The following is a 13,342-nucleotide window of genomic DNA, read 5'->3' as shown; positions in this document are numbered from 1 at the left end:
ACCCTGCCGTGTGACAGGGCCCAAAAAGTAAAAGGTGTTAGACAACCCTGTGCAATATTAAACAGTGTTAAAGAAGGTTTGGTACACAGAGACCTTAGCCTGCTTAGTACCATGGCAAAAACAACATTCAACATCTTGTTAACCTTTTATTAATGATGCAGAAAAAAGGAAAAACAGTTAAAGCATTTGAGATGTAAAGTATTAAGTGAGGCTTTTATTTTAACAATGTCCCTTGTTCCTTTCCTTTAGCTGGAGAGAGTTTGAGAAGAGGGGGGAAACATCTTGTTTGACAGTCTCTTAGATGGTATTAAAGATGGTAGTAACTGTCCTCTTTGGAAAAAAAGAAATTAGTTGAGATGGTCTGGAGCTTTAGAGGCTGCTGCTGTTAAAGACTAATCCTGTTTCCTAAAAAGATAAAACAAGGCAAACACACAAAAAGCGAAGAGAAAAGAATAGCAAAGATGGAAAATATCGTTTGTCTTTGATATTGACTTTCACTGGGAACCTTACTGCTGGAAAAACACAGGCACAGCCACTCTGAGACATGGCAAATTTGTACCAGCATCAGGCTGTAGGGCATTGCTTTCAGCTGCCTTTTTGGTAACAGACTCACAGCAAGGAAATAAGGTTAGCAAGGAAAAGAACACATAGGGAGTGTGAGGAAGAAAGACAAAGTCTCACATTCCAGAAGTGGCGGAGGTGGTGGTGTCCTCTGGTTCCCTCTCTGGCCTGGTCTGATCAGGCTATCTCTCCAGGATTGGAATGAAGATAGGGGTAGCAGCCATGATGGTGAAGTAGCTAGTTATTTTCCAAAGTCTCTTTAACTACCCCAAAAGGAAGTGAAGAGTGAAGTAGCCTTCATCATTTTGTCCACCAATTAGGCCTAATTTCCAACACATCCATTTTAGTTCATTAATTTCTGATCCTTAATTTCTCTTGTTTACCAGTCATAATTTTAACACAGTCCTTGAATTATATTAGTAGGACTTTTTTGTTTGTATTAATTCAGTCTTTGTGTCTTACTTTGCACCTTTTCCCATCAACATTTGTTGTTGTTCGTTACAGTAACATTTAATAATTTTTACACACTTACAGTTGAGCTCACAATTAGGATAAATGTGTAAACCCAATCATTACAACAGGGTTAAAGCCTGGACACACAATGAGTCTCCAAAATCTGTAATACCAGTCAGTTTTACTCCATTTTCTTTGAACTGCTCTTTATCAGCATAGCCAAAGATTAATGCAAACAGGAGTTGAGTAAAAAGGCAATTGATGATGGACTATTACTATTTATTATATTTGACTTGCAAATAATAGCATTCCTGTGGTGACAATGATGGAGTTCAAGGGGAGGTGTCTTTAAACCTGCTTATTATTTTGAATCAAACCGCATTAATTCAAACTAATTGTTGGATTAATTAAAGCATGTAATACTATTTTTATTACTCTAGGTAATAACACAGGCCAGTGGGAGTGTTTCTCACCACACAATCCATACTCAGCCAGTGGGAAAACAGTTTGATAGAGTGGATGACTTTTTCATTCCAACTACAACCCTAATCATCACCCATATTAGGTAAGTTCCATATGAGTCATAATATTTTGTAATTATCTTTCAAATGAACCATGACATCTCATGTATTGTTTGAAAAAAACCCAATAATGTTAACATTTATTACTGTGTTATAAAGTTATTCTATATGGGCCCACTTCAGTGGGAGTTCTGCTGAGAAAAGGCTAAGTATGTCAGACTTTGGCCATGTACCAGCATATTTCTTCCTGATCTTGTCATGTATTGAAAACTTCCACTGATGTCAGTAAGGGCTCCACACATGGAAAAATGTTGGGATTGAGTGTTCTCTGGTTATTTGATTTATTTGTGGAGTCTGGATGCTTCCTTGAATGAAGGTCACAGATACCAGTTTGTTAGTTTTGCTATCCATTGCGCACATACTTGGAAGTCCCATTGACAATACAGAATTGAGCCCCAGGTGTCTTGGTAACCAAAGAGCATCTTTTCTGACATAGACTACATTAGATGTAACCACTTGCTTTCTTGATTCTGCCCTCACAAATGAATGTGCATGAATTCTTGTATAGTGAGTTTCCCGCTGTTTCGTCATGACAAAAAGTACATCTCTTAGAGGTTTTAGTGGGAGCTTATTACAGTCTGTGCTGGAAGAGGTGGTATATTTCATGGACTCTAGCTGTTTCTCTCAAGGAGTGTAACAATCCACTAGTTGAACCACTGGAGCCTATAAATTCCATGAATTGTGCTTATTTGTCCCACAGACTATATAAACTCTGCCTGTAATATGAATATTCCAGGTATGGGAGAAAATGGCCAATTGGATTTTATGGAGACATGGGTTAGTCAGAGAGGAAAAAGAAATTGTGAAGAGGTGAGGGAAGGAGGGAAATATTTGAAAAGAGAAAGAAAGGAGAAAATCTCATGGTTTCCACCCACGCCCCAATCTCTCCATCCTACCCACTTCAAGGGAAAAGAGCTGGAAGTCCTCACACCATCACCATATGGTGTTAATGCATGTCAATTTTAATTATACTATTTTTTTCTCCGAGTATGTTAGCAGGTATATTAAATGGCTTTTTTTTCCAAATTTGCCTATAGCAGTTACTAGTACTTCAGTCTATAGCAGAGGCAGAATTCAGTCACATATTCCTTCCACACCTCCAAAACTTGCATTAATTCTCATTGGGAGCTTTGTGTGCTTAAGGAATGCAAGGTCAGCCCTGGAATAACCTGGTCCTGTTTTTACTTCAAACCAGTGCTGCAAATAATTGAGCTTTTTGTTTAGTACTCTGAGTTTCAAAGGTTTTTGATACTTGTACAAAACTGCTTTAATTAGGAATATCTTCAATATAAATGAACAAGCATCATTCACCCTGAGGGAGATTCAGCTACAATTTGAAATCATATATATCCTCCCTTTTTAAAATATATATTTAGAAGTTTGGCATTGGCTTTCTTTTAAATGTGAAATTCAGAAATTTATCATTAGAAGTATTTGTCAGTGTCTGTTTCTGAATTCAAATGAGTAGGAAAGAGACTGAGCTGTTGAAATTCATAAAACTAAAAATATTCCCTATACATTTGAGGAATCTGGTCCTTTGTATCAGAAAGCATCTTTGCAGTTCTCCTGAAGATGCTGTCACATTAGAAGGCAAAATGTCTAATTTTCCATGTAATTCGTAGATGACAAGTGAATTATCACCCTGTCATATGTAAATGAAAACATATAGTAAATGTAAATTAACACATTTAAATAATAAATTATGATTCCAAGTACCATTACTGTGCACATATTTCTTTAATTATGTCAATTTAAACATGAGTACACACTATCCCTGAATAAGTGCACAAACATTCCTTATCTTCATGCTTAGAAAATCATTAAACCATGTCTGCTACATTTTGGAGTAGTAGTACTTTAAAGGCAATGGCCACTATTTATGTAAAGTAGCAATCAAATAAGGAAGCACTTGTCCTAGTATTAATGGAATATAATTTGTTTATTTCTGTATTAATGCCCTGGGGAGACTCAGTTTCTATTGAATTCTGTCATTAATGGCATGCAGTGGTGGTGGTTCTTACCTGGACAGGTGCCCACAAACCCTTAATCCATAATGGAGAGCAACATTTAAAGGACAGAGCTGGCATTGATCTACTCTGAAGTGCTGGGCTGATTCATTTAATTGTCTTCTTGAGCAATATTTCAACTAATGGATCCTGTTGGGCACTTCTACGTGTTGCTAATTATATTCAGTTTAAGCAGTATAGCTTAAGCATAGCACTAAAACACAGTGTGCTTTTACATCCCACGGCATGGCTACCAGTAAAAAGCTTTGTCAGAATAAAGACAATGAGTCAACTTTCTAAATTAAATATAGGTATATATTGTAACGTTTTTCAAATAGGCACATATTGTGCCATTTTAGTAGTGAACCGTATTAGTATTAAATATATTTATTTTGTTTCATGAAAGACAAAAAGATTCTACTCTATTTTGGCAGACACATTTATTTAAAGGGATGCTACCAACTTTATCAGGGCCAAAATTTAATATATCTATAAAACATTCCTTGTGCAGATTTTTACAGTGGAACAGAGGTGACATTTCAATTAGGTACATTAATTTGCCTACAGTCAGAACAGGAAACAGAAATGTGGAAGTGAACATAGGTTCATAGATTATAAGAAGAGAAGGGCCTACTATGATCATCTAGTCTGATCTACTGTGTAACACAGGCCATAGAACTTCCCTGAACTAATTCCTGTTTGAAGTAGAAGACATCTTTTATAAAAACAACCAATCTTGATTTTAAAATGGCCACTGATAATGAGTCCACCACAACCTTTGGAAGTGGTTCCAAAGGTTAATTACCCTTATTGTTAAAAATTTGCATCTTATTTCCAGACTGAATTTGTTTAGTTTCAACTTCCAGCCATTGGATCTTGTTATACCTTTGTCTCCTAGACTGAAGAGCCCATTGTAAAATGTTCTCCAAGTAGGTTCTTCTAAAATGTGATTGAGTCATCCCTTAACCTTCTCTTTGCTAAGCTAAGTAGACTAAGTTCCTTGAGTGTATCACTATAATCATTTCTGTGCCTCTTCTCTGAACCCTTTTGAATTGTGAAGACCAGAACTAGACATAGTATTCCAGCAGTAGCTTCAGTGGTGCTAAATACAGAGGTAATTTAAACTCCATACTCATACTCAAGTCTAAAAAAGTCTAAAACAGGCAAAAGAGCCAACAGTGACCTGGGAATGGGAAAGGACAAAGGGCCTGATTCAAAGCCCATTGAAACCAGTGAGAATCTTTCTTTTGACTTCAGCGGGCGTTGGAATACAGCCAACAGAATGAAAGGAAAGACAAAGAAAAAGAAAACTAAAAATTACATTGTACACATTAAATTTTAAATTTAAAAATACATAGAAAAGAAAAAAGACATAAATTGAGTGAAAGAATGAAAGAATGAAATAGGATAAGGAGTGACAACATAAAATAGAAAGAAACACAAGTTTTAGGATTAGTGAATTTTATTTTTTGATGCTTCTGATTTGTCTAATTTCTAATTTCTTTTGCAATTTCTTTTCAAGAAATAGTCTAAAATAAAATGGTCACTGTAATATTTTTCCTATGCTGACATAATTGATTTATGTATATAACCAATGAAATTAATTCACCATAGTTTGATTGGTTTGTGCTGCATTGGAAATGCCCTAAAATATTTTTCCAAAATGACAACCCTCCTCATGATTAGAAAAAACTCCAATAAGGACATGCCATTTTCAAATTTCTAAAAGTGCAGACAGTGTCCTTAATTTTTAATCAGTAGAGTGTTTAAAATCAAAATCAAAAATTGTTTTTTTGCAAATCGTTTCAATATCCTTTTTAGAGTATCATTAAAAGCCTCTGATCCTGAGTAGCAAATGGCTTCTTCCTATTCAGTAATAAAAGAGGTAATTATTTGCCTTTGCCTCTTTCTTCATATTATTTCACCAAAAAAATTCTTGATTACCAATAGTTCAAAAACTTCAGCAAATTCTCCCAATATTCATTCCAATCAAACAAATCCTGATCTTGGTCATACATGTGGAGCTTTTACCTCCAAGGAATTTGACACTAAAAAGAGCTGCAGTTTGACTGTTAAAATTGTGCCAACTCTGACTGCATCTTGTATTAAAAAAAAAAATGATGCAGACAGAGACCACATTTCTATATTTTCTTTTACTTTTCTAGAGTAAATCTATTTAAATTTGTTGATTATTTAAGAAATTCACCTTCCACTGTGCCTGACTTTCAAACACTTTGAGGTTTTGTTTAAATAAAAAATGAACTATATGAACAGTGTGTCAGGGAAGGTTTTAAATTAACTGCAAAAGAGAAATCCATCAAATTAGTAGTGGTATGGAAAAACTGTCTAACTCTAACTTGTCATCAGTGAGCAATGAAAATACTCAATAACAGCACAAGCGTGTTAAGGACGTTAAGCAACAAACATCAGATTTCCTGCTTATTATCCTTTTGTGAATAAACCAACCAGGAGAACACATTATGAACTTGAATAGCAAGAGACAGCTACAAAGGAAATAACCCCACTAGATGAGTGAGTTGATATTGTTAACTGTTCAAGAGCTCCTCTTTGCTTTGTTAGAATTCAGTCCTCGCTGACCATGCAAGAGCAGAGCTTTCCATCATAATGAAAACCTTCTGGAGTTATGCACATTTGTCACTTGTAAACTAAATTCTTTGAATGATGAGACAGATTACAGAATGTGCATGTTTTACCAAATTGGTGTCCAGGACAAATCTGACTTGTGTTTTTTTTTAACCTGAGGTTGTCTTGTGAAAAGACTGTAGCTCTCAAAAGATGTCGTACATCTTGTGTAAGTCAGTTTAAATGATATCACCTACATCATGCTCTTTCTACTGAGTTTTTATTTATGCAGTACAGAGGCTAAAGAGGTTTGTATGAGAGGGATAGCGTCTATATGTTTTGTATGTACATGCACATAAATGAAAGTGAGAAATGTAAAGCAATGGTGGACTATTAGTTCTTTCTCATTTTTACCTTTAACACAATTACATACTTATTTAAAACTTTATATAAATACAGATGAGTTTTATATTTTCATTTGAATGAGACTAACACTGACAAAATTATGTGTGGTCACCCCTAGCAGTTTGCTGTTTTAATTTTACATTTAAAAAAGAAAAATACACTGCTTCTAAGTTACTCTTTAAAAAAAAATCTGTCAAATAAAATTAGTTGTTAAATTTATCCAATTGTCATTTAAAAGGTATTCCTTGCTCCTTACCAGCATTAACAGAAATGAATTATACAAGACTTGTCCACTGAGTACTGCACTTCAAACATTCACCTAAATGAGCATTGGCCTATAGTTTTCAAAGCTCTTAAGCATTTAAAAGACTTTCAAGAGATGTGGACTTAGTACATTAGAGCAAAGAATTTTTGAGGAAATGGATTGGTGGGGGGAAATGAATTAAACTTTGTGTCTATTTCACTGAATAGTTGAATTAATCTGGATGCTGCTGATTATTCTCTGAGAATAATATTTGAGATAGGACCGGATTAGTGGCTGTCTGAACATTATTTTAATGTATTTTCTAAAGCTAATCCAGAATTGGAATCTGGAGTTTATTTCCAGGGTTTTTGACCCAGATACACACAGATGAATGCAGACACAACACACAGTAGATGAGTTTAAACAGCAGACCATAACTTTTTATTAATCTGAATTAATGCTAGGGTGAAAAGTATGACAAATTCCATCAGGCAAAAGGGTGGTCCAGTAGAGGAAAATTTGGCTTTATGCTACAACAACAACACAAACAAGGCCTCAACCCCTCAGTACCCTAAAGGTCTAGCCAGCCACAGATATCCTCCTGATTCCTCCTGTTCTTGTTAGGGAATGAAGTTGGAGGGGAATTGCTGTGACCCATGCAAAATTGAAGAGACCTACTCTCGCTCTACAAAAAGTGAATTTAGCAGATGCTTTGGGTCCTGTGTGCAGGTTTATCCCAGGAGCTGGTCAACTGACAGCTACAATAATCCCATGCTGGACACCAGTTAAATCTTGTATTGACTCTCAAAGGCCACCACCCACCCACCCAAAAAGGCTTCCCAGGTATCATGAGGAAGTAAAAAGCAAAACAACAAAAAACGAAAATCCTCAGAGCAATGGCCCATGCTGTCCTGATAGAAAATTTCTTCCCAAACTTTCTTCTGTAATTGAGGGGTGATATGGCTTAGTGGGACAGCATAGTGGATATGCTATTTTCAGGACAATTAAGTACCAGGGAGAGTGAGTAGGAGCCATTTGGACATCAGCAAAGATTGTGCCAGGGCCTGGGGAGAGACCTCAGGAGCTGATCAAACCCGGTTGGTTCCCTCCCCTGAGCTAGTCAGATAAGTGCCAAGATGGAGTGGAGCAAGTGTCCTGCTTTGTTCCTGAAGCCACCCCCAGGTCCCTCTCCTTCTCTCTAAAATGAATGTATTCATGCAGAGGAGAAGGAGGAGGGCCCCCAGCATTGGGAGGTGAAGGGCTGAGCGCCTCCCCTACTCTATCTTGCAGCATGGCCAAGAGCACAGGGTGTGCCTTTCTCCCTCTGGTCTGGTCAAACTACTCCTCTCCCCTGCTAAAATAATGTTAAGCAAGCTACCAGACTCTGGCCACATTGCTTTCTTGTCAGTTAACCATCTTTAAACACCAAAGCAAACCATACAATAAAGGAAAGGGTAGGTCTGTTGTTAAAGGTAGCTCTAATATCTCCAGAATACCTTGTCCTTTTTTCTAGTTACCAAATCCATGCCTGAATTTCTCAAATGCAGGTAGGAAACCTAAGATTTCCTTAATTACTCCAAGGTCAGGAAAGCACTCCCTGACGAGACTCTGAAAATCGTGTGAATTTAACCCCATAATCCCTATGTCACTTTATGGCTTGGCAGGTCCCCCTGCTAGTTACATTGGGACAGGTGGTACCATGCATGTGAGAGTTCCTCCAAGGGACAGCAAAAGACCTTCACCCTCTTGAGACTTAAAAATGAAGGACACATGCTTGAAGTTGTTACTCAAGTAAAAGTTCCATTGACTTCAGCGGGACTGAGTAGTGACTTCTGCACTGTTTCCTGAGACTCTAGTATCTGCTAGTTGAGTCCAGTGCACTAGAATTCCATCTCGGGCAGATCACAAGTTGGAAGGACACTGTGGTACAACCCACTAAGGCACCAGTGAAACCTATAAATAATTGAGGGCTTGGTGTTAGAAGTGTATGGTCCTCAACGGAGGATTTTTGTTTTTATTTTGTATTTTGCAAATCTTGAAAAAATGTGTAGCCTGTTATCAACTGCTACTTTGTTAGTACCTGTAACATATTGGCCCATTGCTGGTTTCAGTTAAAGCATGCCAAGGCACATGCTCTGTGTGTGTGTGTGTGTGTGTGTGTGTGTGTGTGTGTGTGCGTGCATGTACATGTGTGTACAAATATAGTTTCTTCTACCCACATTTTCAGTGTGTACAGCCTGAAAGTAGATCCCACTGTTGCAGTCAAGGGCACTCAGATACCATGGTCATACAAGTAGACAAATAGTTAAGATGGAACATAGTAGTAGTAGAACAAATCCCAAGGTCCTTTATTCTGTTTTACTCAGACAAACCTACACCCAATTTATTCCCATTGAAGGTCTGCCTGTAAAAATTGAGTATGGACTTCAGTCTTTGGCCTCATATATTTACCTTGAAGAAAATTTCATTCAATGAACCACCCTTCCTGCCAAGATAGATCAATACAAGCAATTATGTTGTCTCTTAATATCTGTTCCTTATCATAAAAATAGACATTTGTAATTAGTGTGTGGGATGGCTGCAAAAAGATTATTTTTGCAATGCCCATGAAAGTATGTTCTTAGAAGTCTAAGGAGAACAAGGGCTGATTATTTCAGTTCCGCAGTTCATAAATCTAAGTGAACAAAAGATAATTGGAATAAATTAAAGTCTATCATTACACTGCTGTACAATGTTTCAAAGCAATATTAAATGAACTCATTGTAATGGATTCTCTCTAACTCTTTAGCTGTTTTAATCTTTTTAGCAAGCATTTTGAATATCATATAGTTACCTGCCTCAATCTGTGAAAGAATGAACAATCAACCCACTGGTGGGGGATGGCTCGTGATCTGAGTAAAATTAAATATTCTCTGTTTGAAATGTTTCCTTCTTCTCTTTCTGTTGTGTAAATGAAAACAGGAGAAATATCCACTCTAAAATTATACTCATTTGCTCATGTCAGACTTTCTGAAAACTAAGCCATCATTAAAAAGTGATTGGAAATACAACATTGTAAGAGTTCCTAAAAGTGAGCCACTTGGGAAGAATGAATGCATTAAAAAAACTCACAAAGTTTCCAACTTCATTCCAAAGCATAGGCTGCTGTAGAATAGCTGAAAGACTGGAAGCACATTCTTTGAACCAAATGCAAATCAGCACATTAAAAAAATATCACTTTGCTTCAGAAATCCTGTAAAATTAGAAATCATGAAATTTTGCTTTGATTTGTAAATCAGATGATGCAGGCAGTAAATTCTGTGTCTATCCTTATCAAAACAAAAGCAAAGAGATACAGTTAAATTCTGGATTGTATATCCAATTAGCTAATGTGGTCTACTTCAAATATGATAGACCACAATTTAGTATTTTACAAATACTACTGAAAGTTGGGTAAGGGAAATGATAATTTATGCCAATTCACACACGTTAGTGAACAAAATATTAATGATGGGTTTATAATATAGGGAGCAGTGCTTCTCAGTGGTAATGTAAGCTAAGGGGGAAGTCATTTCAGGTGGTGCTTAAGGACCCAGGCATAGAAGGCTCAGCAGCACCACAGCATGCTACCTTAGACCAAAAGAAGCTAATATGCCCCAACTCTGTGGGATCAAGACTTCCAAGAGCAGAGGCCTTCTCTGAGGAGGAGGAGAATCTGTGGAGCAAGTGCAATTGACAGTAACTGTAGTATCCAGCTGACACTTACTCTGAGTAGCCAGAGACAGAACAGCTTGTGCAGGAGCATGGCCGCCCAGAGAATTCAGGGGGCCTGGGGCAAAGCAATTTTAGGGACCCCTTCAAAAAAAAAAGTTGCAATACTATAGAATACTATATTCTCGTGGGGGCCCCTGTGGGGCCCAGGGCAAATTGCCCCACTTGTCCCCCCTCTCTTCCCCCCCCCGTCCCCCCAGCGGCCCTGGGAAAAATAAACATTTAAAAACCTTCCGCATCTCGGCACAAACCCAGTTTTGAGAGAACTTCTTTTCAAGTCACCTTTACAAGGTATTACTGGTTCTCAGCATCAGCTAGTGCTAAAAGGCACTAAAGCTCATTAAAAGGGTTGGACAAATATTTTCCGTCAAAACTTTTTTTGGATCCAAAACTAGGGGTTTTTAAAAAGCAGAAAAAATCACAGACAATATCTGCTTTCCTTCAAAATTTGTTGTTTTTTTTTAATTGAAAAGCTGAAATTAGACTGCCAAAACCTGAACATGGTTTGGAGTTTCAGAAGTGACTGGCCAAATATTTGCTGCTTGCTGTGTTTGATTGTTTAAAGAAACAATAAAAAAATTCTGCTTAAAAAAAATCCAAAACTTTTGAACCACCTCAGCTTGTGACCAAACGCCTGAGCCCATCCAGTCAGAGATTTTTCCAGGTTTCTGATACTCTGCTGGCTTCCTTGACTCATATCTGTTTCTATAACTTTGGGTTCATTTAGGTTAGAACATAAGAATGGCCATACTGGGTCAGACCAAAGGTCCATCCAGCCCAGTATCCTGTCTGCCGACAGTGGCCAATGCCAAGTGCCCCAGAGGGAGTGAACCTAACAGGTAATGATCAAGTGATCTCTCGCCTGCCGTCCATCTCCACCCTCTGACAAACAGAGGCTAGGGACACCATTCCTTACCCATCCTGGCTAATAGCCATTAATGGACTTAGATAAATTCATGGAGGTTGTTTCCTAGAGACTGGCTCCATGGGGTCCCTCACAAACTGGAGACAGTTACTGTGGGTTTGTCTTTAGTGTAGCTTATGTACATACTCCACGAACTGAGCATTTGTGCTTTTTCCACAATCTGGGATGAGCCTATGTTGTGAAAACTGAAATGCTCAAAATACCACATGCATGTGGATGGACACAGGGTGTTCAAATTAAATTAACCCAGGGGTTCTCAAATTGGGGGTTGGAACCCCTCAGGGGGTCACAAGGTTATTACTGGGGGTCGTGAGCTGTCAGCCTCTACCTCAAACCCTGCTTTGCCTCCAGCATTTATAATAGTATTAAATATATAAAAAAGTGTTTTTAATTTATAAGGGGGGGTCCCACTCAGAGGTTTGCTATGTGAAAAGGGTCACCAGTACAAAAGTTTGAGAACCACTGAATTAACCCCTCAGGAGCCTCGGGGAATGCAGGGGAGGGGGGGTCTCCCTTGGTAGGGTTGGGAAGGAGGTAGGTGGTGTAGGATATTGCTTTTCTCATGTGATCTCTCCCCCATGGCTCTCTTGGCTCTATCACTGTTAATCTAAAGTGGCTAATTTTAAATGAAGCTACCCTCCCCTGACATGAATCTCCCTATGGCATTGAAATTAAATGTAGACTATAATTTGGCATTTGAGAAGTGAAAGGGATGGTAGCCCTAAAGGAAAGATAACAGCTTGGCTCATTGTGTTAAATAGCTGTCTGCAAGCCTCAAATTGCTGAATGAGCTTTAGGGTAGGGAAGGCTGTGCCTCCCCAAACAGCCTGGCCCTGCTCCCTGTCTGACCCCCACCTACTTCCTGCCCCCCGACTGCCCCCCTCAGAATCCCCGACTCATCCTGCTCCTTGTCCCCTCATCGCCCCCCCCCAACCACCACCCCGGGACCCCATCCCCCATCAACCTTCCCTGTCCCCTGACTGTCCAACCCCTATCCACCCCCCCACCGAGTCCTGACAGACTCCCGGAACGCCCACGATCCAACCCCCCATTCCCCGTCCCCTGATCACTGCCCCTGTCCAGGGCCACTCCTGGGTTGCCCCCGCCTCTCCCCTCTCTCGGATCCTCAGCGCGCCGCATCCAGGAGCTGCCCTGGCCCCTGGACAGCGCTGCAGCAGCGTGACTCTGGCGGGACCGGAGCTCGCAGCCCCGCCCCCTTACCATGTCTCTCTGACTCAGTGGGAGGAGCTCAGGCCCTGCCGGAGCCACGCCGCTGCAGCGCTGTCCAGGACCGCTCCTGACACGGCGCGCTGAGGCTCCGGGGGATGGGGGAAGGCGGGAGTGGGGCCAGGGAAGCCTCAGACATTCTTGTGGGGCTGGGGGCCCCTGCGCGACCCGGGGCCTGGGGCAAATTGCCCCACTTGTCCCCCCTCTGGGCATCCCTGTGCAGGAGCTGCAAAATTTGGAGGCCCACGCTCACTGTAAACCACTTAATGGTGAGGAGAGAATTAGCTGGAAATAACAAAATAGCAAAAATAACCTTGCAGAATTTTTCAGCCCTCTTTCCCATTCCTATGTCCCTTCTCCCTGTCCAAAAAAAGAGGTAAGAGTGCAATTTGGTGCATACATAGCTTTTACAGGAAGAATGTACTGCCTCTAGTTTTAAATTGTGCCCTTCCAGGATCTGTACTTTAAAAGCAATACAAAGAATGAACAAAAGAGAAGAGATTTTGCTTGTATAAAGAACAGGACTACTTGTGGCACCTTAGAGACTAACAAATTTATTAGAGCATAAGCTTTCGTGGGCTACAACCCACTTCTTCGGATGCATATA

General features: G+C 39.4%; 1 protein-coding gene across 2 annotated transcripts in view; it reads left to right on the top strand.

Annotated features, from left to right (window-relative positions):
• FSTL5 (follistatin like 5) overlaps positions 1 to 13,342 on the top strand; it is a 529,446-nt gene that overhangs the window by 476,616 nt on the left and 39,488 nt on the right. For both annotated transcript variants that reach the window (XM_024211556.2, XM_024211555.2), the window contains one exon: positions 1,455 to 1,579. In XM_024211556.2, coding sequence (XP_024067324.2) covers positions 1,455 to 1,579 — 125 coding nt within the window. The remainder of the gene's footprint in view (positions 1 to 1,454; positions 1,580 to 13,342) is intronic.

The sequence above is a fragment of the Terrapene carolina genome, unplaced genomic scaffold, assembly GCF_002925995.2.
Source record: "Terrapene carolina triunguis isolate 2854851 unplaced genomic scaffold, T_m_triunguis-2.0 Scaffold66, whole genome shotgun sequence".
Lineage (NCBI taxonomy): Eukaryota > Metazoa > Chordata > Testudines > Emydidae > Terrapene > Terrapene triunguis.
This window is presented reverse-complemented; position numbering and strand designations above follow the sequence as displayed.